Below are 21,019 nucleotides of genomic sequence, written 5' to 3' on the forward strand. Positions count from 1 at the left end.
CGGTATTTCCACCTTTCATTAAAAATTAAGACCTTTTCCCGATTTTTAGAACAGAACAGTTATGTTGTATGCAGCCTGGTGCGAGTCGCAGTACGGTAGGTTTCTGCTCGGCTCTCCTAGCGGCGATCTGTTGCGACGAGTTCACGGGTTGGTGCGAGACGAAAGGAACCGCGCCGCCGCAAAGTGGACTCATTTTGCCAAGTTCTTTGTAATTTTGACTCGATTTCATAATACTGAAATAGAACCTCATACCTTCTTAATCCGTGAAGTTTCATTTTGTTTCTTCCTTCCCAAATAATTCTTTCTCCAGAAGAAAATAAGAAATTTATTAAGCTAATGTTGTTTAGTTACAAGGGGACTTGAAGCAGTATTATTTCTTTTCTTCAGTACTTTGTTCTTTACGAAGATATGAACAGCAGCACGTCTGTTTAAATAGCTCTCTATATGCTTTATTCGGTAATCGACTACCTCTCCTCAAAACCTTTTCTAAACATACCACAGTGTACTGTTCACGTAAGCATGACGTTATTAGAAACATAACACAAAAATAACTTTGACTCTCCTTCAACGGTCGCGGGTTCGAATCCTGCCTCGGGCATGGACGTGTGTGATCTCCTTAGGTTCGTTAGGTTTAAGTAGTTCTAGGGGACTGGTGACCTCAGATGTAAGTACCATAGTGCTCACAGCCATCTGAACCAACTCTCCTGTAACAGCACACAATGTACGTAGGGCATCTGCACTGTATGCTGTTAGGATAAACGTAGCAAGTCGATTTGATGGAGTTGACAGTAAACAAATGGAAACACAAGGAACATGCAGAGCGGCCAGTCAACTGTCTTCATTTGAAGGTTTGTGTGAGTACAGTGTATACCAATGAAGGGAAGGCGGAAATGCTGTTCTTCGGTGGAGAACATGAGTTAGGAAAATATTTACTGCAACAATGTTTTCTTATTTACGATAAGGGACATGCGGTACAGTACTATAGCGACTTTAAACTATATGTTGTGTGCAGTAAAGGTCGTCCTTGGTTAAAAACTGCATCATCATTACTTTTCTGTTATTGTGGCTGAAATTAGGCCTAATAGGTCTGCGGCAGAGGGAATCTAATAGAGGGTATCACGACAAGACCCCACCTTCTCGATAGACACTTTCTCGTCTTGTTGTAACGCTTCAGGAAACGGAAGTTTCAACCAAATCGTGGCAGACCTTGCACAGACGAGGCCACTGAAGTTACTGTTGTCCCCTCTGTTGCACTGAATCCACACGTGAGCACACGGCAGGTTGAAGTGAAGACTGGCATTTCTAAAGTTAGTGGACATCACATTCTAATACGTCACCAGTTCCATTCTCATTACTTTCTCCACAGATGAATGACATTTGTACCTTCTCTTCGTTGGTGCACACTGTACTCACACAAACGTTCAGCTGAAAATGGTTGACGGAATGAGCGCTGTGAATTTTTTTGATGTTTCCGTTTGTTTACTGTGTACTCCATCAAGTGGACCAACTATGTTTCCCAGAGTACCTACACTACGTATTACAGGAAACTCAAAGTCGATTTTGTTTTACGTTTTAAATAATGACATGTTTACTTGAGTGTTATACTATCGTATGTGTTTGAACAGGTCATGAGGAGTGCAAGTGGATTACCGAGCAAAAATTATTGGGCGTTATTTAAAGGAGTGCTACTAATGGCTCTGAGCACTATGGGACTTAACTTCTGAGGTCATCAGTCCCCTAGAACTTAGAACTACTTAAACCTAACTAACCTAAGGACATCACACACATCCATGCCCGAGGCAGGATCCGAACCTGCGACCGTAGCGGTCGCGCGGTTCCAGACTGTAGCGCCTAGAACTGCTCGGCCACACCGGCCGGCATGGAGTGCTACTATCCGTATCTTAGTAACGAACAAAATTACAAGAAACGCAATTTGCTGTTTATGGGGACTAAGACGTGGCCTATCCGGTCAACCTTAATTTTATTATTTTTTGTTTGGTCATCAGCCTACTGACTGGTTTGATGCGGCCCGCCACGAATTCCTTTCCTGTGCTAACCTCTTCATCTCAGAGTAGCACTTGCAACCTACGTCCTCAATTATTTGCTTGACGTATTCCAATCTCTGTCTTCCTCTACAGTTTTTGCCCTCTACAGCTCCCTCTAGTACCATGGAAGTCATTCCTTCATGTCTTAGCAGATGTCCTATCATCCTGTCCCTTCTCCTTATCAGTGTTTTCCACATATTCCTTTCCTCTCCGATTCTGCGTAGAACCTCCTCATTCCTTACCTTATCAGTCCACCTAATTTTCAACATTCGTCTATAGCACCACATCTCAAATGCTTCGATTCTCTTCTGTTCCGGTTTTCCCACAGTCCATGTTTCACTACCATACAATGCTGTACTCCAGACGTACATCCTCAGAAATTTCTTCCTCAAATTAAGGCCGGTATTTGATACTAGTAGACTTCTCTTGGCCAGAAATGCCTATTTTGCCATAGCGAGTCTGCTTTTGATGTCCTCCTTGCCCCGTCATTGGTTTTACTTCCTAGGTAGCAGAATTCCTTAACTTCATTGACTTCGTGACCATCAATCCTGATGTTAAGTTTCTCGCTGTTCTCATTTCTACTACTTCTCATTACCTTCGTCTTTCTCCTATTTACTCTCAAACCATACTGTGTACTCATTAGACTGTTCATTCCGTTCAGCAGATCATTTAATTCTTCTTCACTTTCACTCAGGATAGCAATGTCATCAGCGAATCGTATCGTTGATATCCTTTCACCTTGTATTTTAATTCCACTCCTGAACCTTTCTTTTATTTCCATCATTGCTTCCTCGATGTACAGATTGAAGAGTAGGGGCGAAAGGCTACAGCCTTGTCTTACACACTTCTTAATACGAGCACTTCGTTCTTGATCGTCCACTCTTATTATTCCCTCTTGATTGTTGTACATATTGTATATGTCCCGTCTCTCCCTATAGCTTACCCCTACTTTTTTCAGAATCTCGAACAGCTTGCACCATTTTATATTGTCGAACGCTTTTTCCAGGTCGACAAATCCTATGAAAGTGTCTTGATTTTTCTTTAGCCTTGCTTCCATTATTAGCCGTAACGCCAGAATTGCCTCTCTCGTCCCTTTACTTTTCCTAAAGCCAAACTGATCGTCACCCAGCGCATTCTCAATTTTCTTTTCCATTCTTCTGTATACTATTCTTGTAAGCAGCTTCGATGCATGAGCTGTTAAGCTGATTGTGCGATAATTTTCGCACTCGTCAGCTCTTGCCGTCTTCGGAATTGTGTGGATGATGCTTTTCCGAAAGTCAGATGGTATATCGCCAGACTCATATATTCTACACACCAACGTGAATAGTCGTTTTGTTGCCACTTCCCCCAATGATTTTAGAAATTCTGATGGAATGTTATCTATCCCTTCTGCCTTATTTGACCTTAAGTCCTCCAAAGCTGTTTTAAATTCCGATTCTAATACTGGATCCCCTATCTCTTCTAAATCGACTCCTGTTTCTTCTTCTATCACATCAGACAAATCTTCAGCCTCATAGAGGCTTTCAATGTATTCTTTCCACCTATCTGCTCTCTCCTCTGCATTTAACAGTGGAATTCCCGTTGCACTCTTAATGTTACCACCGTTGCTTTTAATGTCACCAAAGGTTGTTCTGACTTTCCCGTGTGCTGAATCTGTCCTTCCGACAATCATATCTTTTTCGATGTCTTCACATTTTTCCTGCAGCCATTTCGTCTTAGCTTCCCTGCACTTCCTATTTATTTCATTCCTCAGCGACTTGTATTTCTGTATTCCTGATTTTCCCGGAACATGTTTGTACTTTCTCCATTCATCAATCAACTGAAGTATTTCTTCTGTTACCCATGGTTTCTTCGCAGCTACCTTCTTTGTACCTATGTTTTCCTTCCCAACTTCTGTGATGGCCCTTTTTAGAGATGTCGATTCCTCTTCACTTTACTGCCTACTGCGCTATTCCTTATTGCTGTATCTATAGCGTTAGAGAACTTCAAACGTATCTCGTCATTCCTTAGTACTTCCGTATCCCACTTCTTTGCGTATTGATTCTTCCTGACTAATGTCTTGAACTTCATCACTACTATATTGTGATCTGAGTCTATATCTGCTCCTGGGTACGCCTTACAATCCAGTATCTGATTTCGGAATCTCTGTCTGACCATGATGTAATCTAATTGAAATCTGCCCCTTTCTCCCGGCCTTTTCCAAGTATACCTCCTCCTCTTGTGATTCTTAAACAGGGTTTTCGCTATTACTAGCTGAAACTTGTTACAGAACTCAATTAGTCTTTCTCCTCTTTCATTCCTTGTCCCAAGCCCATATTCTCCTGTAACCTTTTCTTCTACTCCTTCCCCTACAACTGCATTCCAGTCGCCCATGACTATTGGATTTTCGTCCCCCTTTACATACTGCATTACCCTTTCAATATCCTCATACACTTTCTCTATTTGTTCATCTTCAGCTTGCGACGTCGGCATGTGTACCTGAAATATCGTTGTCGGTGTTGGTCTGCTGTCGATTCTGATTAGAACAACCCGGTCACTGAACTGTTTACAGCAACACACCCTCTGCCCTACCTTCCTATTCATAACGAATCCTACACCTGTTATAACATTTTCTGCTGCTGTTGATATTACCCGATACTCATCTGACCAGAAATCCTTGTCTTCCTTCCACTTCACTTCACTGACCCCTACTATATCTAGATTGAGCCTTTGCATTTCCCTTTTCAGATTTTCTAGTTTCCCTACCCCGTTCAAGCTTCTGACATTCCACGCCCCGACTCGTAGAACGTTATCCTTCTGTTGATTAATTTCATACCAAACCATTGTCCCATGTATATGAATGTTATTAAATGAACAGCAATTAAAATTTCTACCAAACGTTAAGTACCTACTGTGTATTATATTGAACCTAAAAAAATCTTTTTGAGTTGCTTTTTTTTCAAAAAGGAATGTAGAAAAAGAAAGGATTAGAAATTTTGACACATTTTTCTTCGCTTATAACTTTATTTAGAAGAAAATATCAGAAAATTTTACGTTATTTGACGATGCATAGTTGAAGATGGTTGTCATCTACACTCCTGGAAATGGAAAAAAGAACACATTGACACCGGTGTGTCAGACCCACCATACTTGCTGCGGACACTGCGAGAGGGCTGTACAAGCAATGATCACACGCACGGCACAGCGGACACACCAGGAACCGCGGTGTTGGCCGTCGAATGGCGCTAGCTGCGCAGCATTTGTGCACCGCCGCCGTCAGTGTCAGCCAGTTTGCCGTGGCATACGGGGCTCCATCGCAGTCTTTAACACTGGTAGCATGCCGCGACAGCGTGGACGTGAACCGTATGTGCAGTTGACGGACTTTGAGCGAGGACGTATAGTGGGCATGCGGGAGGCCGGGTGGACGTACCGCCGAATTGCTCAACACGTGGGGCGTGAGGTCTCCACAGTACATCGATGTTGTCGCCAGTGGTCGGCGGAAGGTGCACGTGCCCGTCGACCTGGGACCGGACCGCAGCGACGCACGGATGCACGCCAAGACCGTAGGATCCTACGCAGTGCCGTAGGGGACCGCACCGCCACTTCCCAGCAAATTAGGGACACTGTTGCTTCTGGGGTATCGGCGAGGACCATTCGCAACCGTCTTCATGAAGCTGGGCTACGGTCCCGCACACCGTTAGGCCGTCTTCCGCTCACGCCCCAACATCGTGCAGCCCGCCTCCAGTGGTGTCGCGACAGGCGTGAATGGAGGGACGAATGGAGACGTGTCGTCTTCAGCGATGAGAGTCGCTTCTGCCTTGGTGCCAATGATGGTCGTATGCGTGTTTGGCGCCGTGCAGGTGAGCGCCACAATCAGGACTGCATACGACCGAGGCACACAGGGCGAACACCCGGCATCATGGTGTGGGGAGCGATCTCCTACACTGGCCGTACACCACTGGTGATCGTCGAGGGGACACTGAATAGTGCACGGTACATCCAAACCGTCATCGAACCCATCGTTCTACCATTCCTAGACCGGCAAGGGAACTTGCTGTTCCAACAAGACAATGCACGTCCGCATGTATCCCGTGCCACCCAACGTGCTCTAGAAGGTGTAAGTCAACTACCCTGGCCAGCAAGATCTCCGGATCTGTCCCCCATTGAGCATGTTTGGGACTGGATGAAGCGTCGTCTCACGCGGTCTGCACGTCCAGACTGAGGCGCCAGGTGGAAATGGCATGGCAAGCCGTTCCACAGGACTACATCCAGCATCTCTACGATCGTCTCCATGGAAGAATAGCAGCCTGCATTGCTGCGAAAGGTGGATATACACTGTACTAGTGCCCCCTTTGTGCATGCTCTGTTGCCTGTGTCTATGTGCCTGTGGTTCTGTCAGTGTGATCATGTGATGTATCTGACCCCAGGAATGTGTCAATAAAGTTTCCCCTTCCTGGGACAATGAATTCACGGTGTTCTTATTTCAATTTCCAGGAGTGTATATGCAAACCAAATTTCAATGAATTATCTGGAATAGTTTTTTCAGAAAATTGTCTTCGATAGTAAAAAATGATATATCAAGGAAACCACTTTCAAAGAAAATGAGTTGAGTTTGAACTTAGAGATGATTATGAACAGCCTGATGCGTATGTTTTATCTTCTTCTGCCTCTAGCGTGTCCTCCAGCATTGTTTTGCATCTACCTGTCACAGATCTTTCAGCATCTTGCATTCTACAGTTGCCACAACGGCGAAGATGTAACACCACACTCTTCCCTAGAATAATCCCTAAATTTTCTAATTCCCAACACTTGGCAATATTTCCACAGCTGTATATGAGAACAGTATCATGTACACCTGCCTGCCCGGTTGGCCGTGCGGTCTAACGCACGGCTTTCCGCGCGGGAAAGAGCGCCTGGTCCCCGGCACGAATCCGCTCGGCGGATTTGTGTCGAAGTCCGGTGAACCGGCCAGTCAGTGGATGGTTTTTAGGCGGTTTTCCATCTGCCTCGGCGAATGCTGGCTGGTTCCCCTTATTCCGCCTCAGTTACACTATGTCGGCGATTGCTGCTCAAACAAATTCTCCCCGTACGCGTACACCACCATTACCCTACCAGGCAAACATAGGGGTTACACTCGTCTGGTGTGAGACGTTCCCTGGGGGATCCACCGGGGGCCGAACCGCACAGTAACCCTGGGTTCGGTGTGGGGCGGAGGAGGGGTGGAGTGCGGTAGTCGTCGTGGGGTTGTGGACCACTGCGGCTGCGGCGGGGACGGAGCCTCTCCGTCGTTTTTATGTCACCGGTTAACATACAATACATACATACAATACCTATACAAGGTGCACACATCGGATCACTATTAACTATGGCACCAACTAATAAAACCAAATTAAGGTAAGTAATAAGGAAACGTTGTACGTTAAATCTTACTGTCACAGCAAATCCGGGAGTGAGCTACAAGCACACGATGCTCAATAAAATAAATGTTCTAAAACAATTTCTCAGGAAAGTCCTTTGGAGAGTGTATGAACAAGACTCCAAAGAATCAAATTTTAAAAAATTCATTTTTTTGGAGACACTATCTCGTCTTGCTCCCCTATTAGATAACATGTGCTCGAGACCTTATTTTGCTGCTGGTCAAGTTTCTATGTGCGTCCCAGACAGAACCTTATAACCTCTGCAGGATTTGCTCTGAAGCCGGATCGTGTTGTGAGTCGGTGTGGCTGGAGCCGTGTGTGGCGTGTTGCAGGCAGGGACATGTGCTGGGAGGTGCGGCCGCTGGCGGAGGAGGTGCGCGCGCTGTCCGGCGCGGTGCCCCTGCAGCTGGAGGGCGTGCCGGCGGGCGCGCAGCGGCTGCTGCTGCTGCGGGCCGGGCTGCGGCTGCACGCGGCGCGCATCAACGCCAGCCGCGCCACGCTGCCCTGCGCCGTGCTCGCCTACGGCGGCCGCTACACGCTGCGCCTCGACCCCCCGCAGCAGCTGCCGGTAACGTTTGCTTATCACTATAGTTCAATTCTTTTATCTTGGCGGTTCGCGCATGCCCACCCATTCGCGGAAGATTGCTGCGTTGCCAGTTGTACGCGCCAAGAGAAGCAGCGCCATAGCATAGTTCGCAAACTTACGTTTAGGGGGGAGCGCGCAGTTTATGAAGTAAAGCCAACACTGCGGCATTAACCCTTTCGCTGCTACAGAGACGTGCTCCCCACATTCCGCGATGTGCGTGATTTTGTCTTCATTGCATTGCTCGCCTGTGCAGACACAAGGTGTTTCGACTGCTTTGACACACTTTATCATCCGATTTCATAAAAACTATTTGGCCCAAAAATTTGATTTTTACACATCTTCTTGACTGATACCTTCCCCCATAAATGACTTAATTTTGATTCGATGTTCAATGTAGTTACTGTGCAGTATTAGATGTAGTAAACCATTGCACTAAATTTTGAAGAGTTTGCAGAGGTAAAAGTCCATAGCGTATAGTTTCCGTATGGTCGATTTTAGTTGCCACGAATAAAATTCATGAAGTGAGACACTTCGATATTGTTTTTAAATAAAGAAAATATTAGACACCAAACATGGTTTGAACTCAGGATCTGTCACTCAGCAGCCCTACACTCAATCCATTATGCTAACGCAGCTCGTCATTCAACGCAACTCCAGGAGGACTTTAAAATATCACGCAAAAAACCGACAAACACTGTTGGTATGGCTATGAATTACGTTTCGTCGAAGTACAATAGGAAATAACAATTACCGCTGTTCTTTATTGCGAAAAAGCGGTTAGTGGGAATGATACAAACACCTTTCCTTGCTATCGCCTGAATTAGGAGGCTTATTGCTTGTTTCGTTTAATTAATTAATAGGATATGAAGCAGTTGGTATAAAGAATGCTTTTTCCAAACTTTCTGCCGGCCGCGGTGGTCTCGCGGTTCTAGGCGCGCAGTCCGGAACCGTGCGACTGCTACGGTCGCAGGTTCGAATCCTGCCTCGGGTATGGATGTGTGTGATGTTCTTAGGTTAGTTAAGTTTAAGTAGTACTAAGTTCTAGGGGACTGATGACCACAGCAGTTTCTAAAACTGAAGAGACTGGTCCGTGCTCTGCACTGCAGTCGAGCTCTGTTCATTGGCTGTCTGTGTTCTGTGACGTCAGATACGCAGAACGAACCTAAACTCGGCCGCCGTCATAAATGACGCGCACTTTAGTCTCACGTTCGCGTACTGCGGTCTCGTGGGGCATAGTCTACTCCTTCGTCTGTCACTCAAATGGTTCAAATGACTCTGAGCACTATGGGACTTAACATCTGTGGTCATCAGTCCCCTAGAACTTAGAACTACCTAAACCTAACTAACCTAAGGACATCACACACATACATGCCGAGGCAGGATTCGAACCTGCGATCGTAGCGGTCACGCGGTTTCAGACTGAAGCGCCTAGAACCGCACGGCCACACCAACCGGCGTCTGTCACTCACCTCGCAGAAAAAATCACTACAGAGGTCACTAGGGTGGACAGAGCTGAGACCACAGATGGAAGTACGAAACCAGGCCCTAACTAACGAGGAAAAAACGACATTTTCCAGAAACTTCGCTCAGTGGAAGAGGAGTCAAAATAAGCGAAAACGTGTCTCAGCTTATCCATAGATACTGAACTGTTTCTGAGAAAACGACGGTCAAAGTTTCCGACGTAATTTAGATGCCTTTTAGAGTGCTATAATGTCAGCTGAAACAGTGGCACTGTGGCTATCGTCGCAGCCTATCAGTTTTGCGTTCTGTGTTCGAAATCCGATTATTGTTTTCATTTATTTTACTTTATTTTTCATGTATCTACTCGTTTCAGTAGAAAGTTACTAGACGAATGTTTCTTGTCAAGTTAGGGGACAAAAGCGCGGAAATTTTACTGATTGTAAATTCAGATATGGGTTTCACAACGTCTTACATTTATTATATATGTATGTGTGGTATTTTCAGAGGTCACAGTTGTGGGGTGGCGGGTAAATAATCTAATGGTCGTTACTCCGCTATATCGTTATGAAAAGACACTTAAATTGTTCAAATGGCTCTAACCACTATGGGACTTAACACCTGAGGTCATCAGTCCACTAGACTTAGTACTACTTAAACCTAATTAACATAAGAACGTCACACACATCCATGCCCGAGGCAAGATTCGAACCTGCGACCGCAGCAGCAGCAGGGTCCCGGACTGAAGTACCTAGAACCGATCGCCCACAGTGGACGGCACTTAAACTTGTCTGTGCGTGGCTTACACCTACCTTCGCCGTTTACAAGAGCCTGAAAACTATTTTTGCGGTAGCCAAAAAGCGATGGAGAACATGATTGTAATTTTGCAGTCTGCAAGTCCACATTATTCTTAGTGCTCACTGAAACAAAATGTTCCTACTTGCTGTTTACTCAGTGGTATCAGGAACTATGACTATACATAAAAGTTTTTTGTTTTAACTGTGTGATATATTCTGTAAAAGTTCACACACACAAAATTTAATAATGTCCCCAATAATAATAATATCCCTATTGGAACTGCACTGTTTACAGTTCAGAGGCGACCTCTACGGGAAGTTCCAAGTAAAATGGTGTATCACCCTTACTTCTAATCACAAAAAGTTAATTGCTCGCCTTAAAAGTGGAAAATAATTTCGCCACTTGCTACGCGGCTTTTGTCAACATAAAGGCGGCACGCAGACAGTTACTTCCGTGAAACCTAACCGAGCCAGGACGGTTTACAATCCTCGCTAGTTCACATCCTACTTTCAGCGAAAACGCCTTTAGGTCTGCTCTCCTCTGACGTCATCCGAGACACCACACACGCAGGCGTTTGACCGACGCGAACAGATTGATACGGTATCTCGGTACGATATCCCTCTTCTCACTGCCTCTGTGGCTGAGTGTATGTAGTGACGCAGAGGACCGCCAAACGGAACATTACTGTCAATCGCCCTAGGCACACGTAGTAGTATCTAAATGGCCCTTTTCTCGGACACTTATTAATTAATAGCTATGTGGTTTAACAATTTACAAAAAAAATGTTCAAATGTGTGTGAAATCCTATGGGACCAAACTGCTGAGGTCATTGCTCCCTAGACTTACACACTACTTAAACTAACTCACGCTAAGAACAACACACACACACACACACACACACCCATGCCGCCGGCCGGGGTGGCCAAGCGGTTCTAGGCGCTACAGTCTGGAAACGCGCGACCGCTTCAGTCGCAGGTTCGAATCCTTAGTATGCCCTCGAGAATGCAAACACTAATAAAGGTCGTCGCTATTTAAGTTTTCCGTCGTTCCAAGAACAGATATAGTCTTCAGTAGCCATCCATGGCGCGGTTATCGATTTAGGCAGCGAGGAAGTTATGCTGGTACTGTCTTGTAGGCACATCATCAAGCTGGTCCACTAGTTTCTTACTGGGAGGATGCAGTGGGCGGAGCCTCTGAGCCGCGTCGCCTAATAAAGACCGGCGCCACGTGGCCGACAGACACCCTCACTCTCAAACATGTTGTTGCCAAGTCGAAAAATGGTGGGGAACCAGCGTCAGCTATACGCTTTGCCAAACTCGATATACCCAGTCCACAAGGTCTTGGTGTTGTTCTGTATTAGGCGCTGTTGTGCCTAGTTTTCGAGTATGCACCCGTCGTCTGGGGAAACTCGGCCGATACGAATAAAGATCTTCTACAGAGGGCGAAAAATGGCACTACCAATTTCGATTTGCAAATACCCTGGGATTTCCTGACGGCGGAACTCAATCAGATAACTTATCTCCAGAAGAGCCAGTGAATTTTAAGTGAAATGTAGGACGTCACAGCACCGACACACGTGGAAGCTAACACCACGTTGCAGTGCCACAACACTATCAGGTGGACTTATCTGCTGGCGTAAGAACATTCTTTCGTAACACACTAATGTACGTTTTTTTGGTGTGTTTCAGATAGATCAGAGGCAAGAGCGTCGTCAAAAGTGCCACAGGAATGTGTGACAGGTCCACTCTCGTTTCCTGTATACGTAAACGATCTGACGCATAAAGTGAGCGGCAATCTGTGATTGCTGATGATGCTGTAGTGTACCGGTAAGTGTCTTCGTTGAGTGTCAGCAGGAGGTTACACGGTGACTTAGACACAATTTCTATTTGGTGTGACGAATGGCAGCTTGCTCTAAATGAGTGAAAATGTAGGTGAATGCAATCCTGTAATGTTTGTATGTAGTACTAGAGGTGTACTGTGTGACGTAGTTACTTTGATTAAATACCTAGGCATAACAATGCAAATAGAGATATGAAATCGAAGCAGAAGTAAGATCGGTAGGAAATGAATGTTACATACAAACATTACAGGATTGCATTCACCTACATTTTCACTCATTTAGAGCAAGCTGCCATTCGTCACACCAAATAGAAATTGTGTCTAAGTCACCGTGTAACCTCCTGCTGACACTCAACGAAGACACTTACCGGTACACTACAGCATCATCAGCAGTCACAGATTGCCGCTCACTTTATGCGTCAGATCGTTTACGTATACAGGAAACGAGAGTGGACCTGTCACACATTCCTGTGGCACTTTTGACGACGCTCTTGCCTCTGATCTATCTGAAACACACCAAAAAAACGTACATTAGTGTGTTACGAAAGAATGTTCTTACGCCAGCAGATAAGTCCACCTGATAGTGTTGTGGCACTGCAACGTAGTGTTAGCTTCCACGTGTGTCGGTGCTGTGACGTCCTACATTTCACTTAAAATTCACTGGCTCTTCTGGAGATAAGTTATCTGATTGAGTTCCGCCGTCAGGAAATCCCAGGGTATTTGCAAATCGAAATTGGTAGTGCCATTTTTCGCCCTCTGTAGAAGATCTTTATTTGTATCGGCCGAGTTTCCCCAGACGACGGGTGCATACTTCAAAACCAGGCGCAACAGCGTCTAAAACAGAACAGCACCAAGGCCTTGTGGACTGGGTATATCGAGTTTGGCAAAGTGTATAGCTGACGCTGGTTCCCCACCATTTTTCGACTTGGCAACAACATGTTTGAGAGTGAGGGTGTCTGTCGGCCACGTGGCGCCGGTCTTCATTAGGTGACGCGGCTCAGAGGCTCCGCCCACTGCATCCTCCCAGTAAGAAACTAGTGGACCAACTTGATGATGTGCCTACAAGACAGTACCAGCATAACTTCCTCGCTGCCTAAATCGATAACCGCGCCATGGATGGCTACTGAAGTCTTTATCTGTTCTTGGAACGACGAAAAACTTAAATAGCGACGACCTTTATAAGTGTTTGCATTCTCGGGGGCATACTAACGATTAGGTAAAAGAATACAAGAAATGTATTTGGAATTACGAATATAATCCGACACCAGCACAATGTATTGGTAACAATGAAAATTTGTGCCTGACCGGGAATCGAACCCGGATTTACGCGAGCGGTCGCCTCATCTGCCTCGGCCATCCGAGCACGCCTCCAGGACCGGTCCCAACTTCCATATATCACCATTTGACTACGTCCTATGCTTGCACAATTTCTGTGATTCCCGCACAAGGAGAGACTTATGATTGTTATCGCGGCCTTTTCTTGGTGTGAAATACTATACTGCTGTACCTGTGTTTTTATGATACGTGCGTGTCTGAAGGACATTGCGCCGGCCTCTGTGGCCGAGCGGTTCTAGGCGCTTCAGTCCGGAACCGCGCTGCTGCTCCGGTCGCAGGTTCGAATCCTGCCTCGGGCATGGATGTGTGTGATATCCGTAAGTTAGTTCGGTTTAAGTAGTTCTAAGTCTAGGGGACTGATGACCTCAGATGTTAAGTTCCATAATACTCAGAGCCATTTGAACCATTTTTTGATGGGCATTGCAGAGTACATCGTAAAAACACAGGCACCGCAATTTAGTAACGAATGGGTGCTGAAATGTTTGCTACTCAACTGGTGTCCATTCATTGCACTCATTTCAGCGAAGGCATTGACTGCTAGCCTCTATAGCTTAGGCCGTTACCATTCGCTGCTGTGGTGACGCACATCCCTGACGACACCTGTGCGACTGGTGATATTTGACCGGCGTAAGATGCGACACATGTCCATTTCTAATAGCGGATGATGCACCAGTTTCGTAGATAATTTTTCGTGACGTAAGAAATTGCGGATGATTTTAACTTCAAATGAGGACATTAAACATTATTGTTATTATTCGCCGGCCGAGGTGGCCGTGCGGTTCTAGGCGCTACAGTCTGGAACCGCGTGACCGCAACGGTCGCAGGTTCGAATCCTGCCTCGGGCATGGATGTGTGTGATGTCCTTAGGTTAGTTAGGTTTAAGTAGTTCTAAGGTCTAGGGGACTGACGACCTTAGAAGTTAAGTCCCATAGTGCTCAGAGCCATTTGAACCTTTTTTTTTGTCATTATTCAAGAGGACTAGTCTACGTATAACTTTCGAGTTTTACTCTTTTCATTCCATCACTTACAATACTACACTCTACATCCTAGCATCGCATTCATTTATATTAAACAGATGCGTTAAAGATAAAATGCACCTCCGGAAAAAAAAGTGCCTACGCGCGTGGGCGAAAATTTTACTAATGGACGACCAAACAACCCTCAGAGCGTACCAACAAACAAGACCATACAATGATTCCTGTTTTACTCTTTTGGTTTTACAGAGATCGATCCTAGCCATAGTTTTTGACGTGAAACTAGCATTCCAAGACATCCATAAAGATCAACTTGTCTCCCCTTCTGCACGGCGTAGTCTATAACTGCGACAGTTTCGTTTTTACGATTCCCCTCCATCCAGCCCCTCGTCAAACTTTAAACCAAGCAAAGTGTACATATGGTGTTTTATGGCGTCAGGTGCAACGCACTATACTGTACTGTTTTAGACGATAGAAAGCATTTAGTTCCTTTAAAAGGCAGTTAACAGATGAGCACTTCATAGTCAGTTAGAAGAGATGAGTTTTGTTTCTCAAAAAAGGAATGCCTGAGGGAGAAAGACGATTGTGTTGCACCTGATAAACCGTCACTTGCGTAAAATTGTGTTATTGTAATTCACATTCCCATCGTGAAATATAGAGATAGAAAAATGATAGGAGATATAATTCTAAGAATGGCACATGTGATGAGATGTATTCTGACTGGAGACATTCCCATTCTGGAAACCTAGAATCGGGAAGAGTCGTAATTTCCGTGAGTCAGATGAATGATAAGTTAATCAGAACAGAAGAGAGTAATGAAATCCTGAGGTCATTAGAATGAGTGCAATACAAATTCTGGATAAAATTAACCTTGGACTCCTTTCCCTCCCCTCTGTCCCCCCACACTCTACCTTCCCTTTCCCTCCCCACTTCTTTACCCTTCTATTCCCCTCCATTATCCTTCTCTCACAAGGAAACAGGCCATCCAGAGACCCTCTAAGCCAACACAAATATTGAGCTCTCCAAATAACAGCTCAGTATTTTGGTGTCACATCAGCTCATCCAATCACGTTTCTCAACTGCTTGCTAAGCAACTTCCCTTTCAACGAAATATGGCAATCAGAGAGCTTCTAAGCTGAGTGTGTGACACATACACTGCTAGTACAAAAAGTTTCTAGACTTTAAAAATAAAAATTGGAGAAAAGTTAAGATGATTTTAATGCTTCGGGTGTTGTTCAGAGTAACTACCCACTTGAGTATAATGAACGGAGCGTTCATACAACCATGTAAAACAGTCAGAAAAGTCATTTTTGGGATGTTGTTCAACTCGTGCGTCACATTGGCTTCAATGTCTGCTACATCGTCAAAGAATTTACCCGTCATGTGAATTCGTGCACTTAGTTGTAAGTTCATATTGACAACACCAGGTTTCGTCACCCATGATGATTTTTTCCAGAAAAGAATTGTCCTCATCTTGCATTTCAGTTAAGTTGTGGGGCGTTCACGCGTCATTGTTTTTGTTCGGGAATCAATGTCTGCAGGACAAACCTTACACACATTTTTCTCTGCTTCAAAATATTCTGTAGAGTTTCCTGAACACTTGATTTAGAGATACTGCTGCATTGTGATTTGCAACCCATCAACGTAGTCACAGAACGGTCGCACGTCCACTGCTTAACATTCAAATGCACATAATGCACATCTGTTGTTTACAACTGTTAGTGTAGGGTGCCACTGTAGTTTCTTCGGTGATGTCACTTGTACGTTAGCAATAAAATCAGTCTCGGAACTTTTTCGACGGACTTCCATTAACCCCTCAGTATTTTACTGTCATAAAAATGGAAGAGCCAGAGAGCCTCCTATGGTAAATATTGGTGGGACATAACATCATTCTTGCTCAGTGTGTATAATCTAGGCAAAGGTACACATGCATGAGGAAGATAGAATATTCTGTCTGCCATACAAGTTAAAACAGGCATGATAGGTATAGATTGCTAAGATATGTAGATCAGTATTTTCATAATCAGAAAGTGTTCTATCCCTCGAATGGTTCCGAGAATCATCAGAAATGTCATGCCCGTCTCAGTGCCTACGGCGGTGCTCGCACTGCAATTAATGCAAATACACGCACATGTTCTGAAATCTGGATCGAAAATTACATACTTGGTATGCACTATAAGGTAAGTTTCTGTCAGAAAAGATGCCAAGAAGACGGTCCAGATAGAAAGTAAGTAACTTTTGACACCTTTGCTCTGCGAAGAATACGTGTTGCCTAGAAAGGCTAGTAGTGTAGTCAGCTTTCCTAACGAATATATGTCTCCACTTTTCCTCAAATGCCAACAGATATCTGTACGGTCAATCCTTTAATGATGACAGTTATCGCAAAAACTTAGAACTTAGATTTTCTCTGTATTTAAAACAGATAACAGTATTTCTTGCTGCGACTTAGTTTGTTGACACAATATTTGCAATGCTTCTGTGAGAGAGACACTACTGAGTATCATGATGTACGCACGGGCTGTCACTCGTTGACACCGAACACCTTATTAAATTAAACTGAATACTAAATTACGTTTAAAACCAGTGGCAGGCATAAAACGTCATCCGAAATTGTACTGAATGCTTTCTCAGAAAATTATTTTGAACAATTAGTTCATGAGCCCACTCGAAGCGTAAATGGTTACGAAAGCATACTTGACCTTTCAACTACAAATAATCCTGGACAAATAGTGAGTGTTGTGACGGATACAGGGATTAGCGACCACAAGGCAGTTGCTGCTAGGCTGAATACCGTAACGCCTAAAACCATCAAAAAGAAACGCAAAGTATACCTATTTAAAAAAAGCTGATAAAAATGCTCTCAACTCCGTTTTAAGAGACAGTCTTCACTCCTTTCGATCTGATCATGTAACTGTAGAAAAGATGTGGAATATTTTCAAAGAGATAGTATCGACAACAATTGAGAGATATATGCCACATAAACTAATAAGTGATGGTACTGATCCCCCATGGCACACAAACGGGTCAGATCGTTGTTGCAGAAGCAACGAAGAAAGCATGCCAAATTTAAAAGAACGCAAAATCCCTAAGATTGGCAAAGTTTTACAGATGTTCGAAATATTGCGCGTACTTCAATGCGAGTTGCTTTTAATAATTTCCACAACTAAATTTTTGCTCGAAATCTGGCAGAAAACCCAAAGAGATTCTGGTCATACATAAAGCACACCAGTGGAAAGACGCAATCAATACCACCGAGCGACGTAGCGCAGTTGTTAGACACTGGACTCGCATGCGGGAGGACGACGGTTCAATCCCGCGTCCGGCCATCCTGATTTAAGTTTTCCGTGATTTCCCTAAATCGCTCCAGGCAAATGCCGGGATGGTTCCTTTCAAAGGGCACGGCCGACTTCCATTCCCGTCCTTCCCTAATCCGATGAGACCGATGACCTCGCTGTCTCGTCTCCTTCCCCAAAACAACCAACCAACCAATCAATACCTTCACTGCGCGAAAACAACAGTGAAGTCACTGATGACAGTGCCCCTAAAGCAAAGTTATTAAACACGGTTTTCGGAAACTCCTTCACCAAAGAAGACGAAGTAAATATTCCTGAATTCCAATCAAGAACAACTGCCAAAATGAGAAACATAGAAGTAGATGTCCTCGGGGTAACAAAGCAGTTTAAATCACTTAATAAAGGCAAGGCCTTGGGTCCAGATTATATACCAGTCAGGTCCTCTCAGAGTATGCTGATACAATAGCTCCATATTTAGCAATTATATACAACCGCTCGCTCACAGAAAGATCCGTACCTAAAGACTGGAAAATTGCTCAAGTCACACCAATACCCAAAAAAGGGAAGTACAAGTAATCCGCTGAATTACAGGTCTATATCACTAATGTCGATTTGCAGTAGGGTTTTGGAACATATACTGTATTCGTACATTATGAAGTACCTCGAAGAAAACGATTTATTGACACATATTCAGCACGGATTCAGAAAATATCGTTCTTGTGAAACACAATTAGCTCAGTGTCACGGACATGATATGTGAATTGGAGTGGCAATCATTAAAACAAAGGCGTTTTTCGTTGCGACGGGATCTTCTCATGAAATTTCAATCACCAGTTTTCTCATCCGATTGCGAAAACATTTTGTTGGCACCCACCTACATAGGGAGAAATGATCATCACGATAATATAAGAGAAATGAAGGCTCTCACAGAAAAATTTAAGTGCTCGTTTTTCCCGCGTGCCGTTCGAGAGTGGAACGGTAGAAAGACAGCTTGAAGGTGGTTCATTGAACCCTCTGCCAGGCAATTTATTTTGAATAGCAGAGTAATCACGTAGTTGTAGATGTAGATTATCTTCTTCCAACTGACGGCATCAAGATGTTCAGATGTGTGTGAATTTCTAAGGGACCAAACTGCTGCGACCATCGGTCCCTAGACTTACACACTACTTAAACCATCTTAAACTAACTTATGCTAAGAATAACACACACACACCCAAGCCCGAGGGAGGACTCGAACCTCCGGCGGGAGCGGCCGCGCAATCTGTGATACGACGCCTCTAACCACGCGGCACGGTACCAAGAGAGATGGTTACGAACTGGGTTTCAAAGTCCCGTCCGCCCTTCCCAAATTAGGTATCGGTGGCTCCTCCAGCTCGCTTAAAGCGAGTGCTTCTTCCTTTTTCAAAAAAAAAAAAAAAAAAAGAGAGAGAGAGAACGCAAACTGCACTGAACGAGCTATCATCACAGGCATCCTGTCTACAGCTAAAAATTTCACATAACGCGTTGAGGAAATAGGTGAGATTCTACCTCATTATTTCTGAATGTTCCACGAATGTGCACGGAACATGCAGGTCACACTAATTACAAGACGCACGTCTCTTTTATTATAATTACAAGCACTTCCACTGCTCTACTGAGGCGACATTAGGGGGAGGTATTTAGAAGCGATAGCAGCTGAAAGTAAGGCTTTTCACTAATTCGATTAGCCGTAATGACCCCGTGTATCAGAAGGAGATTTAATACTGTATTTCTTGCATATAGATTCGACGTAATCATGGTCTTCGTAGTGCATTCTCACACGAATCGTATCGACGGTTAGCATACGTTGATATGATGTATTCATATATACTATTCCATGTCGGCGCATAAATGTTTAAGACCGTGAGGAGCTCGCATAAGGCCTACAGCAGACCCTTTCACGGTATCAGACGACTGTGGCTGTGATTACATCACTCAACGCAATTTAGTGCTGGTAGCAACGCGCTCCTCTGCACGCAAACTCACTGCGATGTGAGCTGACCCCCTGACTAAGACATCTACTTCCAAAAGGAGATAGGAACGACATTATCGACCACTCCTAAATTTTAACTATTGTGAGCAGGGGAAATTTTTCTCTGGAAAATGCACGCAAGGGTTCCGTCACTGAGAACTGGGTGTACATTATACCAATTTACTCAATCTGAACACATGTCAGTGCCAACGATTCGTATCTGTTTGGCACTGTGACATCTTCGTCTGACAGCTAGATGATTCACGCGATGCACTCGTAGCTCCTGCCTTCAATCTCTCTACCTCACGCCGAGCTAATTCATATCCAATAACCGTAAAACTTGAAAGAGCTACTGCCGAAAACAAAATTGTTTCAGCTATAAATGAATGAGCCTCTATGTAGCTATTGTCAGGTATAATGCACTTTTAAAACATCTATACTGATCTTAGTATTCCATGTTGTGGCAGGGTTATTTGGTTGAGAACTGCTAAACTAAAATACAACAAGGATCTCGGTTGTTGAGGAACAATGCTCTGTTCATATAGGAAGGAAGAGGAAGACATTTCCATTACATTTGTGAATTAGTTGTTCTTTATATTTTTACACACACTTAAGGAAGTTTCAGATAGAGTGCTTTTTGTAATCTAAGTATTTATACACGTATTTTTAATCGTAAGACAGACACAATAAGAGCGCAAGTGTAAAACCGTTAACTTCGTACTGTTATTTGCACAGTAGCCCAAGCTTTCGCATACGAAATTCTTCAGCAGTGGTCACAGACCTTCAGAAACCGTACAGTCCTCACGCTAACATTACTTGCGTTCATCACACTCGATCCAATCATTATCAAAATAACATCAGCACTCAGGGCAAATGAATTTTTTTGCGGAGCTATGAGCAGTTTACTCTTTTCAAAAAGAGGTTTTTTCTGTTCTCATATTTTCTTAATCTCCTCTCCCCTTCGGTTTTCCTTTCCGTCCTTTGCCTTCTGTTTCTGTTCGAGAATATTCTTCACTGCATATGGGCGAAGGATTTCCAATTTTTGCGCTCTGCATTTTCTTCCGTCAATTGACGAGAATTTCAGTAGAGTGCATATTAGAAAGGAGCGTATGCGTTTGCTCGCTTACGGCACTGAATTCTAGAATTCCCATAGAAGTTCCTGGCTGGGTTTCTTCCCTAAATTACTGTCTCCATTCGTATTATTATAATCGATGATCTGGACTACAGTTTCATCACTTGCAATTATATTACAAGGAGAAAAATTCTCCGTTGGATAAATATTAGGACTGTATGAGCATATTTTCG

At 44.2% G+C, this 21,019-nt stretch overlaps 1 protein-coding gene across 1 annotated transcript in view; it reads left to right on the forward strand.

Annotated features, from left to right (window-relative positions):
• Nucleotides 1-21,019, forward strand: part of LOC124556403 — a 692,955-nt gene that overhangs the window by 150,747 nt on the left and 521,189 nt on the right. The window contains exon 2 of the mRNA XM_047130364.1: nt 7,774-8,009. Coding sequence (XP_046986320.1) covers nt 7,774-8,009 — 236 coding nt within the window. The remainder of the gene's footprint in view (nt 1-7,773; nt 8,010-21,019) is intronic.

This window comes from Schistocerca americana, chromosome X (assembly GCF_021461395.2).
Source record: "Schistocerca americana isolate TAMUIC-IGC-003095 chromosome X, iqSchAmer2.1, whole genome shotgun sequence".
NCBI lineage: Eukaryota > Metazoa > Arthropoda > Insecta > Orthoptera > Acrididae > Schistocerca > Schistocerca americana.